Here is a 22,201-nt window from a genome sequence, read left to right as displayed (position 1 = left end):
CGGGGCGGCTTTAGCTGTCACTCAGTGAGTAGTGAAACATGTCATGCATTTGTCTGCCTTTGTCCTCCTCGTTTGTTTGTCTGGCAGAGATAACCACGCGGAGGTGGTGCTCGCCTCGGCTCTATTGTGTGAAACTGTTGTCAGCCCATCACGTCCGTCCGTCCCGTCTTCTCCCTCTCTCTCTGCTCCACGACTGGTCATTTTGCCACTATTTTCTGGCTGCAGGGGGTGACCCGGGCAATTTAGTTAATCTATTAACTACTAATTGTCTCCTCCTACCCTGTTGCTTGGACAAACAACCTGGTTGGGGGGGGGGGGGTGAAGCCCCTGTGACCTATAAAAGTCGTGCTGGAAGAGGAGGCAGCCACTGCCACTGCATGGATCCCTCCAGTCCTGACTTTCTACACGTTTACTGGGACTTTTGAACTTTGGATTTTTATTTGTTGCGGGCTCAAAGACCAGTGACTCATCTTTTCTTTGTCTTTGAGTCACCCTGTCTTGAGTTAATCATTTTTAAGTCTCTCTTGCCCCGATTCCTTTTGATTTATTCGTGCGGTCGGTGGAAATGTTGGGCAATCTGTGGATGCTCTCCTTCTGTCTCTGCTTCTCCTGGACTGAAGCTCGTATATGGGCCTGGATGCTCAACATGCCGCACAGCCCTCCCAAAGAAGGAGCGAAAGCACTGAGAGAAAGCGCTCCTCCAGCCAAAGCAACCACGGTAAGATACGTCTTTGTGCTTCTCTTGATTGCAACTTTTGTTTAATCTATTGAGAAATTATCAGAGCAATCTGTGTCAGTCGTACTTTTCCATAAAAAGAAGAATAAGAATGTGCTCTGAAGACAATTTCTTCTTCCATAATTTCATGTCCAGGATTTTTATGAACATGCAGGACTTTTTTAACAAAAGCCTTTGTAAAGTTTTAACATTTCTCTCTTTTTCCCCAGGTTGTGTGCGACCACGACAGGGCCTGTGGGCGGGGTTTCTCCTGCGATCGACACTTTGGTCTCTGTGTTCCCCTGCGAGGGGAGGGCCACTACTGTCGGAGGGATGCCCAGTGTGTCCGCGGACTCAGCTGCATGTTTGGGAAGTGCCATCGCAGCATCCCAGACGGACAAGAAGGTAAGTGTGTGTCAGTCAGCAAGTGAAGACAGATCAATATGACTGAACATGAAATAACCGGTGTTTCCTTCATCTAGGCGCCAGATGTAAACTGGACAGGGATTGTGGGGAATCCATGTGCTGCGCTCGCCACCACGGAGAACAGGTGTGCAAGAGACGCCTGATCCGCGGCGAGAGCTGCTATGTTCCCGACGGTGGTCTGGCATTCAGCATCAACCAGATTTGTCCGTGTGACGAGGGGCTGCTGTGTCGTGAACACAGCGGGTCACTCCAGAGAGAGTGAGTATAGAAACTGAAGTTATTTAGTCGACATAACACGAGCAGAAGACAGATTGAAAACAGATCCCAGATTTATCCAGAAAACGAGCTAAATCTCTGAAGGTTTTTTGTATTATAATGTGTTTAAACTGGCAAAGTGTGCTCAAAACCATTATTATAAAAAAAAACTTGAATTGTGCTCATTATGTTCATTATTGTCCCACGATACATTGCACGAAAGAAATGGAGCAGCTGCTCACAGCTGGGAAAAACCAAATTAATTTTGTATGCTGGTAAAACAGCTCAGAAATCCGAAGAACAGCAATTAAATCCTTGGAAAAACATTTTGATGTTCATTTGTTAAGTTTAATCAGCAGTGACATTCCAAAGTCGCAGCTTTATTGGATTTCTTAATTTCCTGTTTGTATAAAAGGTTACCATGTTGTTGTTTTTTATATACAAGTTACCGCTAACAAACTTGATAGGTGTGCTGGTGTTTCCAGAGGACGAGGTCCAATAGTCATGGTTTTGTTTAGTCAAAATAAACTCGCTGACAGAAAATCGGGTTGTTTTCTGGTTCACTGTGTACATGATGCTAATGAAAAGTTGTGTTTTGTCCTCAGCCTCCCTCACAGATGAATCTAGCCAGAGCATTATGAATATAACTGTTGATATAACTAAATAGGATCTCAGTCAAGTGTTTTTTTTTAAAAATATGCTTCAAAGTGTTTAATTTATTTGTTAGTCTTGATAATGAACGACATGATTCAGAAGGTCTGACCTCAGTTTGTTTTGTCTTTCAGGAGAGATTTTATTTACCAGCCAGAACGAACAAGTTGGACGTGTCAGGTGCCCAAACTCTGACGTCAGCCTCGACATTAAAGCTATTTATTATGTAAATATGTTGTATATGATTGTATATGAAAAGAAGAAAACGTGTATTTCCAAATAGTTTTGTTTATTATTTCATTTTGTACATTTTGACAAAAGCACTGCTGTGTGTAGCTGATGTGTCTCATTCAGTGTCTTCCTCGATGCATTTAGTGATCGTCGATTATATATTTAAATGTCTATCCCCCTTTGATTTACTGTAAAGAATAAAAAAAAGCATTTTACACAAGTAACGACTCTGCCAGGACTGTTTACTTATTAATAAATACATGACATAATGTATAGAGAAAAAGGTTTTGCTGCGCTCTTGTGGTGGACGTACAGGAGAAAATACAAAAACTCGCAATGATTATACACACAGTAAACTCAAGTGCAAAGCATTTTGTTTAAGCTGTTTCTCTGTCATAAGAAGGGTGTGTGGTCGGAGCTGTACTGTACGATATCATGTGAAAAGAAAGTAGTTGTGTGTGCAGTATATAAACAACAGGGTCGACACCATAAAAGTACAAGTATTTCAAAGACATAACGAGTGGAAACATGCGTATGTGGTGGGGATGGATTACGTACACATGTATACAACATGCAGGATTAATACAGGTGGATTAATATTTATAGTGACAGTGAATGATGATATTTACATGTTTAAAAACTGCATTTTAAACTGTAAAAATGTCATCTGTTGCGGAAGAACGTGGATGTTTTAGTGTTCGAGGAACACTGACGCTGTAGGAAGAAACTGTTCTTGTGTCTGAAAAATAAGAGAACAAAGTTCAATTTGTCAACAGAATTCGAGCCACTGTTGGGATAAAAATAAAAAAGAGGAGATTTAGAAGATAAAGTTGTAAAATCTTGACTAAAAAGATTTAGTGTCAATACCAATAGTGTCAGAATCAAGAATATTATGAAGATAAAGTCACAATATGTCTTTATCTCGGGTGTGTTTTCGCCAAGAATTGCTTAAGTAGTCGCTCATTTGGCCAAAAATATAAATCATACGGACACAGAGAATTAAACTGCAGGAGTGTTTAAAAAAAAGTTCTTCCTCTTTTGCGGTTTGAGAATTTGATCACAATCAGAAGCCAGTAATTAAATCTGACATGTTCTGCATGAAGGAACAGCAGCAGACCTTTGACACACATGCGGGTGGAGGGAATATTTCATGTTTTAAAGATAAATCGTGGGTGCAGGATCACTTTAAAGCTCATTCAGACACATGCACACGGACTCTGTCTCCTCTGAGTCACGTTTCTTGGATGGCAGGCCGCGGTTACATAACATGGTGGAACCTCTCTCGTTGTTAGCATCACCAGATGCTGTAACGCTAGCTGTCCCCTGACCCATTCTTAGATCGGTATCTTCCTCGGACTCCCCATTACAAATTCCCCTTTCGCTCCATTCAGATGCTAATCGTCTGCAGTTTGCCCCGTCTATTGCTGGGTGACTTGAATTGTTCTGTGAAGGACATTAGTGTCTAACCTCTTTGCTATCCCATTACAGCTCTCATCATTAAGTCTTTGCAAGGAGGTTTGTGAACGTGTGAATGGAGCTGCATTTAAAAACAAGACAGATTTCCGACCTCGTTGGTGCATTGGCAGCATTTTTAGCGTTGCTGATTCTGACACGATGCCGAAGCTTTTCCCTTGTGCAAGCTCGAGTTTTAGTGCCATTTTCATGTGATTTAGATTCAGGAAAAACGCACATTAAAACAAAAGCTACCCTGGCTTGAGAGAACATGATATAAACCTATAAAATTATATAAACAGGCGATTGAGAGCGCACGTTTCACAAGCATACCAAAGGCTGCTGAGACAAAAAGTGAGATCTAATAGCACGAGACTGTGAGAAACCTTATATTGCTGAATGCTGCAAAACACAAGCTTATCGTCTGCACTGAAGAACACTAGTTACTAGTGTGTGCCAGAATCTTATCTATGCTGCCATCACATTTTGAAGGTATCCATACATGTCTGTTTGCACTATTTAGCTTCTTAAATGGTTTTCTGTTTCCGGACATTTTGGCCTCTTTTGTCCGGAGAGGACAGAGAGAAGGAACAGGACTTTTCGATTCAACTCATGATCTGTATTCAGAATATAACTGTAATACTAAAAATTAAGTGTAAAAGAGATATTGGCTTTCAAGATATTTTTTGGTTGAAGGAATGATGTCACATTTTGGGAAATTAGCTCATTAACTTTCTTGTAGAGTCATGTGTGTCCATTGGATATGAATGGAATATTCCCTTTCGAGGTTATCAAGGATTAATGGACTCAACACCATCCATTAATTCTTGATAATGGACACTTTGAAGGGCATTATCCCAAGTATATCATATAAATGTGTGCATGTATATTTTCACGTGTTTTTGCGACCAAAACAAGATTATATTTTTCCAATAAATATCTCCATTTCCCTGCCAACACCTGAAAGTTTGACTTGTACCCGGAACAATTGTCATGATCCTGTAAGGTTCTTATGCAATGGAAATGTTGTTCGGTACCCAGTAAATAGGACGAACTTTTTTTTTTTTTTTTTTTTTTTTTCACTTAGATCTTTATTGATGAGTTGTTGTTGCACCAAGAACACATACAAACAGGATTAAAAGAAAAAAAAAAGAATAATAAAGAAAAATATTGGATTAAGATTTGAAATGTTAATTGCCTGGGGAAAGCATAATATTCTCACAGTCTTACAGATTGGTATATCTAACCGTTATTAATCCAGTCCAGTATCATCATTTAGAGCTTTGTATAGGGTCCATTTTTCCCATTTTTGGTCCAGTTGTGCTTCCTGTAGCTTCAGTATGTGTGTCACTTTTTCCATTAAAAAAATTTCTTCCACAATTGTTATCCATTGATCTTTCGTTGGTGGTGTTTCCTTTCCCCAGTTCCTAGTGATGGCTTTCTTACCCGCCACCAGCAGTATTTTAATCAAGTATCTATCACAGGTGATAACAATCTCTTCTGAGAATTTGCATAAATAAAGCACTAAACAGGTCTTGGGCACTCTATATCCTAATATCTGCTGTAGCTCCCTACATATCATTTCCCAAAATACTGTTATTTTTTGACAATTCCAGAAAATGTGAGAGTGGTCTATATTAAAAGATCCACATCCTCGCCAACATTTCTGACGGCTGTGCAGCTGTCTACTTTTCATTTTCGGTGTAATAAAAAAACGGATCAGATTCTTCCACGCAAATTCTCTCCAAATTCGTGAATTAGTGGATGAGTGATGTACCTTCCACATTTCATGCCACTCCTCATCTGAAATTTCCACTTTAAGAAATAGGACGAACTTTACTTTGCGTTCTTGTGCTTTCCGAAAAAAAAAGTTCGGACAGGGAAAATTTTAGGAACTGGAAAAAATGCCCTCTCCAGTCAGAAGAACAACTCTGAAAGTCGGAGAAAAGTTGGGTTCACGAGTTTCTGAGTGAAGTGATAAGACGCTGAAATGTGATGGAGGTAAGTAAATACTGGGCTGATGGTGAGACGGTATTGTGGAATGGTCCACTCAGCTCAATGAACCATTTGGCTCAGCTCTTAGCCAGAAAGCTAACATTATGCTAGCAAGAGTCAGTCTTGTCAATAACATCGAGTAGGTTGACAAACAATCAAAGCCGGCTATGTCACTATCTCCAAATCAATATTACAAGGGTCTGAACTTTGTTGGAACCATCTGGGATTATGTAATAACACAACTCAACAACAAAATATAACAAAGGCCTCGTAGTTTCATAGTATACATACTGAAAAGAAATACTTCAGAAAATGTCACACTTTTGCTTCAAGTAAAGGAAATTATATATGAAACAAAGAGTTTTCCCTTTGTCGAGTTATTGGTTTTTATTGTGTAAAATGGAGAAATTTGCTGCATTCACGTCTCAAGAAAAGGTTCCTTAAACACCCTGAATGCTAATCCCGTGAGACGCTGGTCATTTGAAAGTCAATGTCCGAGCAGCACAGAGAGCTTTTGTGAGCAGCCCCACAATGGAGCTCTTAAACCGACCCTGCCAGGGGGAGAGACGAGAGAATGGGGGAGAGTTGATTACCCTCACCTGTGACGGTATAAAACACCTGGTCAAGTTGTCATGATGTTGGCTGTGGAGTCACTGGTGCTGGTAACCTGTCGAAGAGCCATGAGGAGCCTCTGACATCAGACGATTCAAAGGTGTTCTCTCCCAACAGGTGAGTCTTTTTCTTTTATCACAGATTTACAGCGTTATCCTAAAATCTTCTGTCTTTGCTAAGATGGAATTAATCTCTCTCTGCAGCATCGCAGTATGGCTTCTGTCGGTGCATTGTTAATGTTTCTGCCTGTTGCGTGGACGTGCTCGCCCCAAAAAGCAGGTAAACATCACCACAGTGTTCCAAAAACACTGGTTGCCCTGCAGACTACCAATCAATTCAAGGAGTCATCTGTTCGGTTCATTGGTAGTTTGACAATAAAAGTGTTTGAAGTGAAGACCTGAACTCATTTCTAAAGTTTGTCTCTGATTGGATCTCATTGCAGACTATGTTATGGTGTCATGCTTCCCCAACGCCATCATTGCCAACGTCCCAGAGTGTCCTTACGGCTGGGAGATCGACCAGCTGTCTCTGGGTGGAGTCTGTTACTCTGGGATTCACAGCCCGGGCTTCTACCGCTTCATCATCTCAGACCTAACACCCAAAAACCACTCGTACTGCGGCACGCAGTCTGAGGTGAGACACCAAGCAGGTATTAAAGTGCTGGGTCGCAATAACTAAAGCACCATGGAGAGTGATATAGGAGAAAAGTCTCTTCTGATGCTGATGTCTATTCTCCACAGTACATGCCCGGCAAAGACCCCAAGTACATCTTCTACAACTCCATCGTGTCCAACGACACGTCGCTCACAGTCAGAAACCAGCCGGTCAACTACACCTTCAGCTGCATGTACCGAGCAGCCTACCTGGTGAACAACGCCGTCTTCAGCCAAAGGTAAGCATCAATCCGGGGACACGAGGCGACGACAGTTACCGCGTGGATCGTGTGTGCATTCTAACCCAATGACTTGCAGCGTTTTTACTAAACCCTCTGCTTTTTCCAGAGTGGCTACAGTTTATGTCAACAACGGGAGTTTAGGCACTTTTAGATCACAGTTGTCTATGAATGTGTTCACGGTGAGTAGACGCTCACAGATTCAGTTTCTCCAGTGGAAGACTTGTTTAATGTTATCTTTGATGTGTTATTAGATTAATTAAGGTATCATATATAATTTGGATTGACTGTCTGTAACAGAAGTAAGAAAAAAACAAATGATATATTTGGTAGAATTCAAAGTTCCTGTACGCCAAAGACGCTCCCTACGTGATCGACACTTCTGAGATCGGCTCTGAAGTTTTCATCGGAATCGAGGCAAAAGGACTCAGTAACAGGTAAATAAACAAATCTCAACATTTCAAAATAAGAGTTGTAAGATTATGTTCCATTACAGAGTAGATCTCCAGATCTCTAACCCATCTTTGCTGGACCACCTCTCAGATTTAAAGTTGTAATAAACAACTGCTGGGCGACTCCTACTCCGTACTCAACAGACAAGAAGAGGTGGAGTCTCATCATTAACAGGTACGACGTCAAACCTGTTAAACTGGTTCAGTTTCCACATTTAAATGTCTAAAAACGACTACATCTGTTTCTGTATTCTGCTGAGTCGGTCCTGACATTATCACAAATCATTCAAACCAGAGGAATCAGTAATATTAGATCGCCTGTCAGTGTCACTCCTTTAACTTCCAGGGAAGGCAGGTTTATTGATGTCTTCATGATTGGTTGATCACATTTAACAGAAGTGGGATTGAAACAGTTTTTGTCTGCCATCAGCTGCTCCTCCGACAGCACTGTGACTATTTTTGAGAACGCCAAAGACAGCCGCTCCATGTTCAAGTTCAACTCGTTCCGCTTCCAACGGCTGGAGAAGGTTTCGACGGTGTGGCTCCACTGTGAGGTCCAGGTTTGTGACGGAGACAGACTCATCTGCACTCCGGTGAGTATGACACTGATGCAGCTTCTTCTGCTGCTGTTATTTAACAGCTTCAGTGACTTTTCGGACTCATACTTGTAGTCATATGATCAGCTTATAAACATCAGATTGTTAAACTTTTTTTTATTTCTTTTCTCTCCCATTTTTACTCAACTAAAGACAAACATTAACTTACAATCAAGTATTTTATATTGTCGTACTGGTAATTCTACTTAAGTAAAAGATCTGACCTTCAGTTTGATTTCCTTTGGTTCCTTCTTATGATCCTCTAAAGGTGAAGACATTTCTTTCAGTGGATGGTTAATTTGTTTTTCTTTCATTTGTGGTGTATTTCAGGTTTCTAACGTAACAGTTTAACTCTTCCTAACTATTTCCAAATTGAATTTACTTCAATTTAAAGTACTTCTTAGTTAAATGTCGAGAAGCGACCCATGTTTCATCCTGTGTTATTTCCTCCAGGGCCCCTGCTCTTACAGAAGTCTGTCCTCACAACCAGAACCAAGTGGGGGGATTCTGACTGCTGAGTTTCACATTAAAGGTACAGTACAACATGTAGTCAATACAGGCTGGGGTGTTTTTAACTTCTCTTCCTTCAGACACGTCCTGAAACATTTGAAGATCACAACTTTTTTGCAGAGTGAAGCTGAAATAGTTTTGAGTGTTGGGGGACTTCGTTATTTCCCCTCTTTTTGAAATAAGATACTTTAAAAGATGTTTTTGTATTATGATATATTGTCTTTATCTCCTGACAGGTATTGGGTCCTCCAATAATGGACACATAAAAGGTAAACAAATGTGATGCAGTGATGCCTGTGATTGAAATATATTTGACAGAGTCCAACACGCACGTCATTTATTCTGTTAACCGCTCAAATATTGTTTATAATATTATTGTATATTAGAAGTAGACATCTTAAAGCAAATTCTAGTTTGATTAATTGTTTTTTTTAGAATAAAAGTCAATAAAAACTCTTGAATTGTGCGTAGAGATCATCACAGCTAAGTTTGATCTTGATCTGCTGTATTTTCTTTTTCCACCACAGGCACGTCACTATTCATCCTGCTCGTAGTCCTGATTAACACATGTTTGGATTTAGTAAACGGATCAAGAATGTAGTCAAAACATTTTAATTCAGTCTCATTTCATATATTATTAATTTCCATACGAACACACACACACACACACACAGAGGGGAGTGTCACCCAGGACTCAGGGAGCGTATGAACACATTCCTCCCCAAATGATTTGTCTCATTTTCTCACACATATAAATTGTAATTAGCACATTTTTGAGATGTTGTATATCCTCTCCTGAATGGATATTCTTTAAAATCTTACATACATTACTCACTGCTTACTCCAATAAAGATTTAATGGGTAAAAAAAAAAATGTAAATATGGTTCTTGTCCCCTTTTTTGTTTCACGTGATGCACAAACCTTTTAAAATTTAATCCAGAACTTAACATAAAACAAGTGGGGAAATATACAACATTCATATTTCTTCTGCTCCAAATGATATCAAACCGGACAACTGTGAATCGTTTAATGGATTTATTATAATATATAATAAATAAATAACCATATTTGATGCATACAGCTCGCTTGAATCTCAAAAAGTTATAAAACACTGCATGTTTTCTTCACTCCTGAAGCTATATCGTGATCATTAAGCAGTTTTCATTCGATTTTTGTTTGTTGCAGCCACACTCAATAAAACACATTATAAATACCATTGTTAAGAGTAATTCATTATAGATTTAATTATGTGTCTCGCTGACCTCCATGCAAAGTGTGGCAAAAACTGAGTCTGTCCGTCTCCCTGCCTTAATTATTGATGTTAGTCAAAGTTAAATATTTTTGATATATATATTTAAAAAACCTTCTTTTGTTTTTGCTGTGAAAAATATAAATATTTAGGATTACTCAACATGAATCAGGGGAAATTATGTAAATGAATCCAATGAAATGAGAGCTAACCCCCCAGTGTGGAAAGTAACTGAGTACATCTACTCTAGTACTGTACTAAGTTTGAGGTATTTAAAATGAGTGTCTCCATTTTCTCTACTTTATTAAATTTAAGAGGCAAATATTGTGCTAATAAGTTTATTTGGTACCTTAAGTTACTTTACAGATTCAGATCGACAACACAAAATAAATAATAAATAAATATAATATAAAATATAAAATTATAATCTATTATTCACAAGCTACTCAGCTGTTTGTAAAGTAATTAAAATCTTATTTACCAGCTGCAACATTAAAGTGAAGAACACTTCAATTAATCAATAATTCCTAACTGAGACATTCTGCATAATAAGTTCTTAAAATAAATGTTGATGCAAAGTTAAATTCCGATTACAAGACTGCGACTTGTAACAGAGTAATAGATTACTTCTACACTGTGGTATTGCTACTTTTACCTAAAGGGTGATGCCACCTTCCTCCAGTGATGTCACCTCGTGGCTCAATTGCATTGTGGGTAATGTAGGCAATGTTTTAAATGCTTTTGGTAACTATACAGACATTAGATTGGTGTTGTACAGATTACCAAGGAGAGGAATAATATTTTAATTTTGATGCATTTACTTACTTAAAAGTGTAGAAAGAAGGCAAAATGGTGTTTTTATGTAGTATTAACTCAAATGTTTGTGCCAGTAATTTATGGATTTTGTTGTAGACAGTAAACGTTTGAAGATTTGATCGTAGAATCTACTTTTTTAAAATAAACACATCACTTTGGTTCTTATGTGAAACTGTGGTGTCTTGAGTGTAGTTATGTGACCCGATATTAAACAAAACTAAATTCATTCATTCATTATTTGTCCTCTCAAGACATCATGATTCACAAACTGCACAGAAGGATGATTAATATTATCACAAGATTAGAAATTGTTAACATTCAAGTATCATTTGGTCGTCATGGTACAAAAGACATGCTGCAAAGAACAGTCGGACATTAATCTGTGCTTTTTATATTTGCATTGAATTAAATTATCGTCAAAGAATAAACCTGTGATTGCACAAAAGTTACCAATAATAAGATTAAAAGGCTTCTTCAGCCTCCTTTACCAACAGTCTGTGTTCGCGGCTCTTCTTGCTTTCTTTAAGTCAGTGTTTCACATTTTCACTCCAGTCTCTGTCCCCATTTTGTCTTCAGTCGTCCTCTTCACAAGTGGAGGAAACAAGCTGCCTCTGCATTCTGTGAGACCAGATCTTTTTATCTGATTTTATCCGAGAGAGGGTCTGAATATCCACGTGTTCTTCAGATGTGCACTGATGGCATCGTTGCATCTGTGATGCGACCTTTGGTCAGGGATTTGTGGGCCTTTTTCTCAGCAGCTCTGGGCATCACTAGTTTCTAGAGCAGAGAAATCACAAATGCTGGTCAGATTATAACTCATCTATATAGAATGATATATATGCTGACTGTGCTTGGATACAATAGTTTCTGATTTGTCTGTGCTGGCTGTCGTTATCCAAAAAGAAAAAACTGTACCTCTAGTTTGAGACTGTCAGTGGGTGAAGAGCTACGAGGAATAACAGGAGGGTTAAATCCCCGTTTGTTCAGCAGCCAGTAGGTCTTATGAGCCCCTTTGCCCTGTCATGGACACAAATACATACTGTTAAAACATGTGCTGCATAGTCTATCAGAAAATAAAAACCCATGCTGATTCTTAAGTCACCTTCATTTCGACTTCTCCTCTTTCTTCCAGCTCAAATGAACCAGCCTGGACGAGAATATCAGCAGTGGACTGAGATATGTGAATCTTCAGGGCTGAGGGACGCATGCAGAAGAGAGGCCAAACATTTAAAGGTACACTTTTAAGTTCTGCTAGCCTTGCTTTGGCGCTAGCTAACGTGCTAACCGAGAAAATGCTAACATGCTGATGTTCAGCAGATAACTTGAGTTCACTTACGTAAGCTGTTACTCTCCAAGCGAGACGCCATGTTCACCGTGTCGCCAAAGAGACAGTAGCGAGGCATCGTGGTTCCGACCACTCCGGCCACCACTGGACCTTTAAAACACACAACACATTGTTTGTTTACATCAGTTACACATTTCAAATTTCACTTTATTCATGTACACATTTCCCCAAAGTTCTTGCACAACATAGAATCTGTTGAACCAAAACCAGAAATATCGTATTCTACAAAAATAATGGACACAGGGTTGGTTTGGTTTGACTTTAGCTGTCTCCATTGGTGCCGTCTCTCACCTGAGTGAATCCCAATTCGAATTGCAAGACACTCAGTCGGCATGTGGTGGATTCTGAAGACCTTGATGGCGCTGAGGAAATGCAGAGCCATCGTAGATATTTCCAGAGCGTGCTTATTGCCGTTGCTGATGGGAACACCACTGGCCACCATGTATGCGTCACCAATGGTTTCCACCTAGGCAACAAGCAAAGATGCAGAAAAACTGAAGAGGAATAAAGGTAAATGTTCCTGTCTAGTAAAAAATCAACAGTTGAATCAAGGTTAAATGAAACTCTCCATATTTTTGGGGAATTGTTTTACGATTTGGGAGACGATGAGATCGGCACCGAGTCCGTTCAGTAAATACGAAGGTGCGGTTGGTTAGCGTAGCTTAGCACAAATACTGAAACAATGGAGGAAACAGCTTGTGTGGCTCTGTCCAGAGGTAGTAATACAACAATTTGTGGTTTGCCAGGCAGATATATACTGGACTGTTTCTTAGCAGGTTATTTTCAAGCTTGTTTTAGGTACAAATTAAACAAACGATATTTAGATTTTCTGACTTTTATATCTCGTCTTTACAGAAAACACTGTAAAAACACCTGAGGTAGATTATTATATTAAGTCGTTTTTTTATTTTAGTTTTTGTCATTTGAAACTGAATGAAGGACATTAACTTGTGTGCGTGACTCACCTTGTAGACGTCGTACATCTTGATGATGTCGTCGAACAGGCTGTAGAGGTCGTTGAGGAACGTCACCACCTCCATCGCAGAGCTGACGGCGCACATGGACGTGAAGCCGACGATGTCAGAGAAGAAGATGGTCACGACGTCGTAGCTCTGCGGCTCCACTGATTTCCCCACCATCAGCTGATCTGCGATGTACCTACGACCGACGACACACTTGACGAGGTGAGGCGAGGCACTGATGGATTACTCTGTTCTGATTACTTCATATTGATCTCCTGGTACCTCGGTAACATGCTGGAGAGAAGCCTGTCTGCGCGGGTCTTCTCTGCTGTGAGCTGATTGGTCCTCTCCTCCACCACCTCCTCCAAGTGATTTGCATATTTCTCCAACTTTTCCACCATATTGTCCAGAATATTTCCGTGACTACGGTACAGAAAATCATGACCACCCTCGTTAAAGAGTTTATATATGAAAAGTTTCCTGTAGTTTACCTCTAATAATATCTCCGTTACGACAACAAGCTTCCTGATTCTCATTTGCATTACCTTGTTAGTACATTTAAAGGGATATTCCGGTGTAAGTTTAATCCATGGTCTAAATCACTGTGAAACTGTGTTAGACTCCCTCCCGAGAGATCAAGTTAGCAGACCGCTAATTTACGGAGTTTTATCAACCTCAGAAACGACCGCACGACAACAATACACTGCAGTAAATGGATCCAAATATAAACCGCCACCAAAAAGCCACAAATAATGCTCAGAACAGCACCAAACTTCAGCAACAGTACAAATAGGGTCTCAGCACATAGTCCGGGGCATCTAACCTCCACTAGCTTAGCTGGATTTCTACTGAAAAGCTGACTAAATTTACCACTCTTCTGCAGCAGCTTCCTGTTGACGGGAAGTCCCGACGACTCGATTACCGAGTGCAGTAGAGTTCCGCGGCTCATGGATGAAAATGTATGATTATGACTCCATGGAAAAGCAATCAAAGTTCATATGTGTCTTACCTGCCAGTTTATAACAGTTATTATCGAGAGCGGACAGGGAAAAGAACGGAATTGAGCATTTCTAACCGCACTCGGTAATCGTCGCGTTGGGACTTCCCCGACCCGGAAGCTGATGGAGGAGAGTTGAAATCTGTTTTTAGCTTCCCAGTAGAAATCCAGCTAAGCTAGCGGAGGTTAGATGCCCCGGACTATGTGCTGAGACCCTATTTGTACTGTTGCTGAAGTTTGGTGCTGTTCTGAGCATTATTTGTGGCTTTTTGGTGGCGGTTTATATTTGGATCCATTTACTGCAGTGTATTGTTGTCGTGCGGTCGTTTCTGAGGTTGATAAAACTCCGTAAATTAGCGGTCTGCTAACTTGATCTCTTGATCGAGAGAGAGTCTAACACAGTTTCACGGTGAATTAGACCATGGATTAAACTTACACCGGAATATCCCTTTAAGGTCTATAACCGTATTAAACATATTACATCAGTAGGCTCCAGTGAAAGACAGGGAAAACAATTTTGGGGGTTATTTTGTGGTATATTATGGAGTAAAGAAGAAACAAAATTCAGAGGTCTGACCTCTCTGGGCTGATGTCTCTCAGCTGTCTCCTGATAGACCCAAACGGTGGACGGTGATCAGGGTTTTCGCTCCAGCAGGCTCTCAGCAGCATGTTGATGTTGTCATCACACAGGTGCTCGCACAGCGCTGGTCGGAGGGGTTCCCCTTGGAAAGGCGCCCGCAACTGCATGATGATCTCTGCAGAAAACATGTGGCCAGAATTTTGAGCTTGAGATGTTTTTAAGCAGTGCGAGCTGCAGGAGTGTGAGGATAGGAAGGTGTGTGAGGCTCACCTTTGGGCTCCAGGTTGAAATCTTGATATGGGTTCGACTTAGAGTTGTACATGAGCTCCCACATGATGATGGCAAAGCTGTAGATGTCACCTTTAGGCGTTCCGTTGATCGGGACGCCGACTTGTCTCAGAAGCTCGGGAGCTGTCCAGTACAGCTCTACAGCACAGCCAGACAAAAACAACAGAGCAGCTCAAATCTCATCACGTGTGTCACATCTCCTTCATGCTGAGATGAACATGAATATACATATATTTAAGGTGATACCTTCATATTTGGGGTTTTCCAGTGGGATTATTATTTTTTTGCTCCCCGTTTTAAATTCCCACAGACCAAAACCAGAGAGTTTTATCTGCAGTCGACTGTCCACCAGACACGTGCTCGGCTTCAGGTTCCCGTGAAATCTCAGGTTACTTTTGTGAATGAACTCCATTCCCTGAAACACAAATGAACACGTTAAAACAGAAGAAGTTAAAACATCTGCCCTTCACTATTACTTTAATTTGTGTCTGATTAAATAGCCTGAAACCAAGTCTCTTAGGTTATGTCCTCCGTATTTCTTCTGGGAATTTGTTTTTTAGCAAACTTAGGAGTTAAACACTCTGAAAAAGTCGGCATTTTGTTGGCTGAACAAGAATTTTACTTTCTTTTGGACCTTCGTCTTGAGGAATAAAATATACATAAAATATATTTGAGCATTTGCTTAATAAATCTAGGTTTTTTTAGACATATGGAGGACGAGTTGGGTAGAAAGAGTTTTCTATTCTGGTTTATTTTCCCAGTGGTACTATATAAAACCTGGCTACAGCCCCGGGTACATTTATGTGTCTGTGTTGGCAAGAACTTGAACAAGCTGAAAAAATGAATTGACCCACATTGACGATGTCGTAAGCAAAGGAGAACTTAAACATCCCGTCCAGCTCGACATCTGAAGCGCCCAAAACATCCTGAATTAAAAAAACATGAAAGACAACATTTTGAAATTCAATATTTTGTGCAATATTAGGTTAACTACAGAACAAATGATATTGTTTTTTTTTACTTTACTTTTGGAATATTTACCCAAACTAAAACATGGTTATTTAACTTAGTGTTACACTTAACAAACTCATGCTTAACCTTAAAACTGTTACACATGTTCTGTTAGTTGGACAGAAAAACTGCAAAGATATATCACAAATTATTAACAAATGGTTAAAAATGGAGCCTGAGTTTGTTTTTGCCGTTGAATAAAGAGTAGTGGAGTCAGAATGGTTCAGACGATGTCCACATGTACCAAAACGATCTTTTTTCCCCTCGGCATCGTTTCAAGAATATTTGCGTCCAAATGGATCCATTGTAAACGACTCAACACTCTTTAGTTCATATTCTAGGCCTATAGGTGGCGCTTGAAAGTCACCAAAAACGTAGAAGAAGAGACGGAACATGCGCATAAAGCTTGCGTGCTGTATACAAACAGACAGTAGAAGGAGAAACCGAACTCAACATCAAGAAGAAGACGAAAAATGGCTCGTCGGTTGTCTATAATCCTTTTTTGCTCAGCGTTGAGTCAGAGGAGCATAATATTTTGCCCTGGTAATCTCATTATCTTCTGCAGCACGAACACAAGCATGTAGTCCGCCATTGTTGTTGTTGTTATGAGACGTCGCGGGGTTCAGAGGTCAACTTATGAAAGTATGCAGATTTACTGTCCAAACGAGAACGCAAGAGTGGCGTTTTCAGATTTTTCCACCCTGAGACCAGGTTTTAAAAAAGTGCTTTAACAGGATCCATGTGGACGATCGGCCAAAACGATGCAAAACACGTGCGTTTACACACAAAAGCGTTTCCATGTGGACGCCCCCTCAGACTCACCTTCAGGCTGCCTTTCCTGCAGTACTGCATCACCAAACAAACATTCGGTGGCTCGACGCAAACCCCAAAGAACTGCACCAGGTTCTCGTGTTTCATCTCCTTCATCTGTCTCCAAGAGATGCAGAGGATTAGGCAGAGGTTATATCAGTGCTTCACTTAAAATGTCTTAAACAGTAAAGAATAAGATGTGCAACAGTATGTTAAACTAGACAGTTCTTCTCCGACATCATGTGGACATTACATAAGAATCTAAAGGTGTAAGTTTGGTTTGTTCTGAGGAGGAACATGAGGAACATGAGGAACATTACCACATTCATCTCTGCGATAATTGAAGGTTTCTGAATATTACAGATAATGTGGTCCTTGATGTACTTGACGGCAACTTGATTTCCCTGCGTGAAATTAAAAAAAAGTACATCAGGGTGAAGAACATATTCTGGCAAAGTCATTTATCGATACAAATATTTGTTTTTTATTTATTTATTCATTTCCTTCTTGGAGATATTCATCCTGCCTGATGAAGAAACTTAAAATAAGTAAGACTACGTGGCGTTGGAAAGAAGTAATATCACAAAATGATTCAAAACAATCAAAGGTTTTGATTTGCTGCTTGTACTTCACTTCGGTCTGGTTTGACCTGTAGATTTGTGGTCTAACGGGCGACTGACCACCAACGAGACGATGTCACTGACATGACTGTTGGCTGTGTCGTCTTTATAATTACCGTAAATTCCGGACTATAAGCCGCTACATTTTTCCCACGCTTTGAACCCTGCGGCCTACAATATGATGCGGCTAATCTATAGATTTTTACGGGCTAACGGCCTCCAGGGGGCGCTCTGGCAGGAAGCGCAAGAGCGAGACAGACAAGTTGAAGAGATAATGCGCCGAGGAAGACGCTAGTTTGTGTTTTGAACAGTCATTTTGCGCATCATGCACACACTCTAATCATGGAAAACACACGAGGAAATGCACATGATGCAGCTTTTGAGTTAAAGGCAGTCAATCTGGCTGTCAAAGAAGGAAACAGAGCTGCTGCACGTACGCTTGAGAGACGTTGGAGACGGCAGCGTGAAGAATTAACTCAATGCAAAAAGACGACAAAAGCTTTCAGAGGTGATTAAAGCAGATGGCCCGAGCTTGAAAACGTTCTTGAAGACTGGGTGAACACACAGAGAGCAGACGTGGACACCTGCGGCTTTTAGTCAGGAGCGGCCTATATATGTACACATTTTTTTTTAACTTAAAAATGAGGTGGTGCGGCTTATATTCAGGTGCGTTCTATAGTCCGGAATTTACGGTACATATTTTCACAAACAGGACCAGTAAATGATTTGTCTGCCCCCTTTCACTGCAATACAACGCACCAGAACAACAACATCAGGAAGTCACAGATCATTACTTGTCTGGGGAAAAGGTCCAAAACACTCCAATTTTCATGGTTCTTGACGTAAAGTTGCGTGTAAAGTGAGTAAAGCGGGTACCTGGTAGAGACCTATGGTGCTGTAGACGTGCTCCTTTCCCGCCTTGTCTCTGAAGCTACAGCTGTTGTTGGAGAAAGTGGACTGAGAGCCGCTGCTCACACTCTGACTCGCTGTGCTCAGAGATAAACCCTGAGCCTGGAGGAGACACAAACACACCTGTGAGCACAAAACCAGGCAAGCAAACACACACACATATGTACTGTACACATGCAGACAGACATACCTGGGAGTCCCTGATGATTGTGATGTCGCTGTAGTTGATCAGCCACCAGTAGGAATCGTCGAGCTTCGTCTGCAGTCGTAACTTCTGCAGGATGAGGATCCCGATGCACAGAACTGACAGCACGCCGATGACAGGGAAGGTCACGAGCAGAGCCATCAGGGCGATGTCTGCGTGCCACCGAGACAAGAAACGATCACCGCGTTGTAGTCGTATTTAGTCGTTAAAGAACTACGTTTTGCCCCAATTGTTTCTTTTTACCATTAGTCAGCCATTCACAGAGTTCGTTGTTGAAACCACATTCTGGTTTATCAGAAGGAGGTCTTCCTTTCGGCCAGACCACAGAAGCGAACGCGGACGTCGGCCTGAAACAAACATTTTTTGGTGTGAATTTCCCCCCCTAAAAAAGTTGTGTTACGTGTTTTTTGAGTTATTCAAAGAGTTTTTCTTTACCGGACTTCTTTGGTGTGACTGTCAAAATGGAGGACGGGTAAAAACTTGGTGGTGTCTCCCGTGTGCTGCAGGTCATAAATGGAATAGTCCAGGTTTCTCTCCCCCTTGTCGTCAAAGTGGACGAGTCCAGACGCACCTGCGACGACACAACGCCAGGGATATAAAACCATGAGTGTGTAGACCTGTTAAAGGGTCAGTTCACCTAAAATAACTTCAGGAAATACATTCTCAGAAAGCTAAAACAGCTTTTATTTATCAACTTAAAAACAGACTCATCCCTTCCACTACAAAAGCAGCCACCGACCATGAAATCGAATGTCGTTCCTATTCTTTAGTCTCCGTAGCAGCTGCCGTCCATCATGAGGATCTTTGCCGTCTTTGAGGACTTCCTTCAGTCCCATTGCATAAAGAAGCACTGCATCGTGCAGATAAGCAGAGTAAGGACTGATCTGACAACAGAAGAGAGAAATAAAATTAACGTATCAGAGATTTTCCTTTTTTTTTTATAGCAGAATGAACGGTTAATTTCTCCTCACCTCTGTTTCAGACGTCAGGTTGCTCCAGAACGGATGTTTTTTTAGTCTTTCAAAGACTTGATCAAAGAAGTCGTAATACTCGTAGCCTTCGTAAGATCTCTGGCCGATGATAAAGACCATGTCGAAAGCTCTTATGGCGTCTTGGTTGGCTCTGCTGTTCAGGGCGTATTTCCACACGTTATCCTGTTGCGGAAAAAGATATAAATGAAAAACAACCGATGAAGATGCTGACATTTTGTCTGTTAGCCTCAGTCTGTCAGCACAGCTCGTTTAAAATGGAAAAGTTGGAAACATAAAAATCCAACCGGAGCTGATGGTTTCAACCTCCCAGAGTCGCTAACATTAGCATCATTTCTGGCTGCACCTGCTTAAATCTGCCAGTGACGGCTCGTTTCAGACAAAATGAGCTGTTGCAGGCTAGAATTAATGAGCCTGCTACTGTCAGCCTCTGTCTGAACTCAGTGAACCTGTTGTTTCACCCCATAGTTTGCTTGGTAGCCTCAACTCAAAAGTTGGTTCCCAGCTGGAACTGAAACAGAGCAGGTTTCTTTGTCTTGAACTGAAGACGGTGACGTCAGTTGAACTGTCTGATTCTACAGTTTGGACGGAGAAGATGGAGAAGGACATTTGTCTTACACCTTCTTGTATCTTCTCCATCTTTTTACTGTCAACTTACTTGTTGATGCCTCCTTGTTTACAATGGTAAGGCTCAAACTGGTGGTCTTGTTCGTTTGATTATGGTTCTATGAATCCTGAACGGACTTGGTTAAAGAATCATAGCTAATTCGGACGCAGTCGGCAGCTTTGCCTCGTTGGTTATCCAACTTTGTTCTCTACAGACAGATTTCGGTCTCTGTAATCTTTTCCAGAGTTTGTATTTTACATAATGGTGCAATGACTTCTCAACTGAATGTGCGTGTAACTGTGTGTTTTAAAGGTTTTACTCACCACACTGCCACTGACCTCAAAATGCTGAACCAGAAAGAACACATAGTCACCGTTCATCAGACCCTGTCGCTCAGCCTCCAGCAACAGAGCCATCGAGTCGTCTTTGTTCGTCAGCACCACAATCACTGGATGACAACAGGAATTATGAAGTCCAATCAACTTTGGATGCAGTTTTAAAGAAGTGCTCGTACTTTCCTTACCTCTGGCGACTGTTGCGATGTACTTAATATTTTGATAAACCAGCTGAGGATTGCTGGTGTCAAACTTGACCGTGGCAGCCAGTTTGAAGTTTGCCTTCAGCGGAATCTCGATGGTTTTCCACAAAGCGTCGACTTTGTCCCACGTGTTTGACTCGAATCCTCCTCCGATCATCGCTACGTGACTCCATCCAAAGAACTCCAAGGTTTTCGTCAGGACCTCCGAGCTTCTTTTGAGGGGCGGCACAATTTTGATGTAGGAATCGTAGATGTCACCGTTGTCCATTTTGGAGGATTGTCCCACAAAGCCGAACATGGGGATGTTCCATGTGGAGGCAATGAGACCGGTGACCTGGAAAGCAAGTTCACTTTAATTTCCCCCAACAGAGAACGATGTCAGTCGAAGGAGGTTTTATGGAAAGATGTAATCCGAACCTTTGGAGCTGGATTACGTCGCCATTTATGTGGCAAACTCAAGGAAATAATCCGATCTGTATATATATTTAAAAGTCTTACAAGCTTCCTATCCGTAATGTTAGTTGCAGGACTACAAAACCATTTTAAAGGTCAAATTTGTGAGCCAGTTGATTACATTCCCACCTGAGTGGGAATTGAGTCTCATTCCCACCTCGTCAAAAACTGACAGTTTGGGATGAAGGCTGACCCGTCCTGTAATCCCAAAGTGTCAGATTTTGAAAAGGTAGGAAACACAGAGTAGGAACGAGACTGAAAAATCACCCTTTCTATGTTTAAGTATGTTTATAAGTCTGTCATACAGAAGAGTAAAAGTAATTCTGACTTTTTTTCTGTCTTTAATTGTAAGATTAAAATCAGAATTCAATTTCAAGAGCAAAAAATCATAACTAGAATAAAAGAAACATCTAAATATGCATTTTTGGAACTTCTTTCCACCGGCATGAAAGATGTGATGAAATCAAACAAGCCATAATTTCAATAACTGGCCTGAAAACACTGTTTCCACCTGTAGAGTCTCCTTCTTCTACAAGCCTAATGCATAAATCATCAACACACACGTCACATCACGTCACATGAATCATACCTCGGCTTCTTCGGGACACGCCGGTCCGAACAGTGCGGACACGTTCTCTTTCCACACCTGCTGAATGAACCCACCCAGGGAGAATTTGGGGTTACAGTCTGTGTCTATGTACACAAAATCCAGACTGTAGTTCCCCAGGAAGGACGGGTTGGTGTTCACCTTCTCTATAGCGATCTGTATGGCCGAGCCGAGCCGCAGAGCGCTGAAGGGTAACGACATATTCCAGGGAGCCTGGAAGCCGACGATCAGCTTCTGAGTTTGAGACCCGTTGGTGCTGCTGTTGACGACAGTGGCAGCTGTTAGCACAAGTGTGAGGTGAAGCACCGATAGGTGCCTCATGCCAACCCTCGACATCACTCTCATCCTATTAGTCGCTTCATGTTACAGCGCTTATATACGCAACCTCCCTGGTGGGTGATGTTGGACAGTCAGGGAGGAGAACATG

At 41.1% G+C, this 22,201-nt stretch overlaps 3 protein-coding genes across 8 annotated transcripts in view; 2 read left to right on the top strand and 1 right to left on the bottom strand.

The window, feature by feature from the left end:
* LOC115571102 (dickkopf-related protein 3-like) overlaps nt 1-2,498 on the top strand; it is a 30,773-nt gene extending 28,275 nt beyond the window's left edge. For 3 of the 5 annotated variants that reach the window (XM_030400172.1, XM_030400171.1, XM_030400173.1), the window contains exons 3-6: nt 88-718; nt 946-1,120; nt 1,198-1,399; nt 2,182-2,498. In XM_030400172.1, the coding sequence (XP_030256032.1) occupies nt 566-718; nt 946-1,120; nt 1,198-1,399; nt 2,182-2,242 (591 nt within the window). In that variant the 5' untranslated portion in view covers nt 88-565 and the 3' untranslated portion in view covers nt 2,243-2,498. Of the gene's footprint in view, nt 1-87; nt 719-945; nt 1,121-1,197; nt 1,404-2,181 lie in introns of those variants that run through there. The other 2 variants (XM_030400175.1, XM_030400174.1) reach the window with 2 other exon arrangements.
* Nucleotides 2,499-6,312: 3,814 nt separating this feature from the next.
* tectb (tectorin beta) lies at nt 6,313-9,501 on the top strand. 2 transcript variants are annotated; one of them, XM_030400166.1, is made up of 11 exons: nt 6,313-6,454; nt 6,541-6,616; nt 6,780-6,970; nt 7,078-7,229; nt 7,309-7,411; nt 7,563-7,666; nt 7,773-7,856; nt 8,112-8,274; nt 8,731-8,809; nt 9,024-9,056; nt 9,315-9,501. In XM_030400166.1, exons 2-11 carry the CDS (start codon nt 6,550-6,552, stop codon nt 9,386-9,388), a joined length of 1,050 nt encoding a protein of 349 aa, XP_030256026.1. In that variant the 5' UTR covers nt 6,313-6,454; nt 6,541-6,549; the 3' UTR covers nt 9,389-9,501. The 2 variants fall into 2 exon arrangements, with proteins under 2 accessions (XP_030256026.1, XP_030256027.1); XM_030400167.1 differs by having other exon boundaries at nt 6,315-6,454; nt 7,339-7,411.
* Nucleotides 9,502-9,832: 331 nt separating this feature from the next.
* On the bottom strand, nt 9,833-22,107 carry gucy2g (guanylate cyclase 2g). The gene is made up of 22 exons (XM_030400162.1): nt 21,757-22,107; nt 20,700-21,048; nt 20,500-20,624; nt 19,552-19,734; nt 19,320-19,464; nt 19,016-19,151; nt 18,824-18,927; nt 18,566-18,732; nt 18,343-18,477; nt 17,167-17,250; nt 16,859-16,963; nt 15,880-15,951; nt 15,272-15,440; nt 15,008-15,163; nt 14,735-14,912; nt 13,443-13,583; nt 13,164-13,356; nt 12,490-12,664; nt 12,190-12,288; nt 11,956-12,047; nt 11,769-11,870; nt 9,833-11,630 (listed from the first exon to the last, which is right to left on the bottom strand). The coding sequence occupies exons 1-22, from the start codon at nt 22,093-22,095 to the stop codon at nt 11,535-11,537; spliced, it is 3,345 nt and encodes a 1,114-aa protein (XP_030256022.1). The 5' UTR covers nt 22,096-22,107; the 3' UTR covers nt 9,833-11,534.
* Nucleotides 22,108-22,201: the final 94 nt, after the last annotated feature.

Source organism: Sparus aurata, chromosome 20, assembly GCF_900880675.1.
Source record: "Sparus aurata chromosome 20, fSpaAur1.1, whole genome shotgun sequence".
NCBI lineage: Eukaryota > Metazoa > Chordata > Actinopteri > Spariformes > Sparidae > Sparus > Sparus aurata.
The sequence above is the reverse complement of the archived record's forward strand: the minus strand, read 5'-3'. Positions and strand labels throughout refer to the sequence as shown.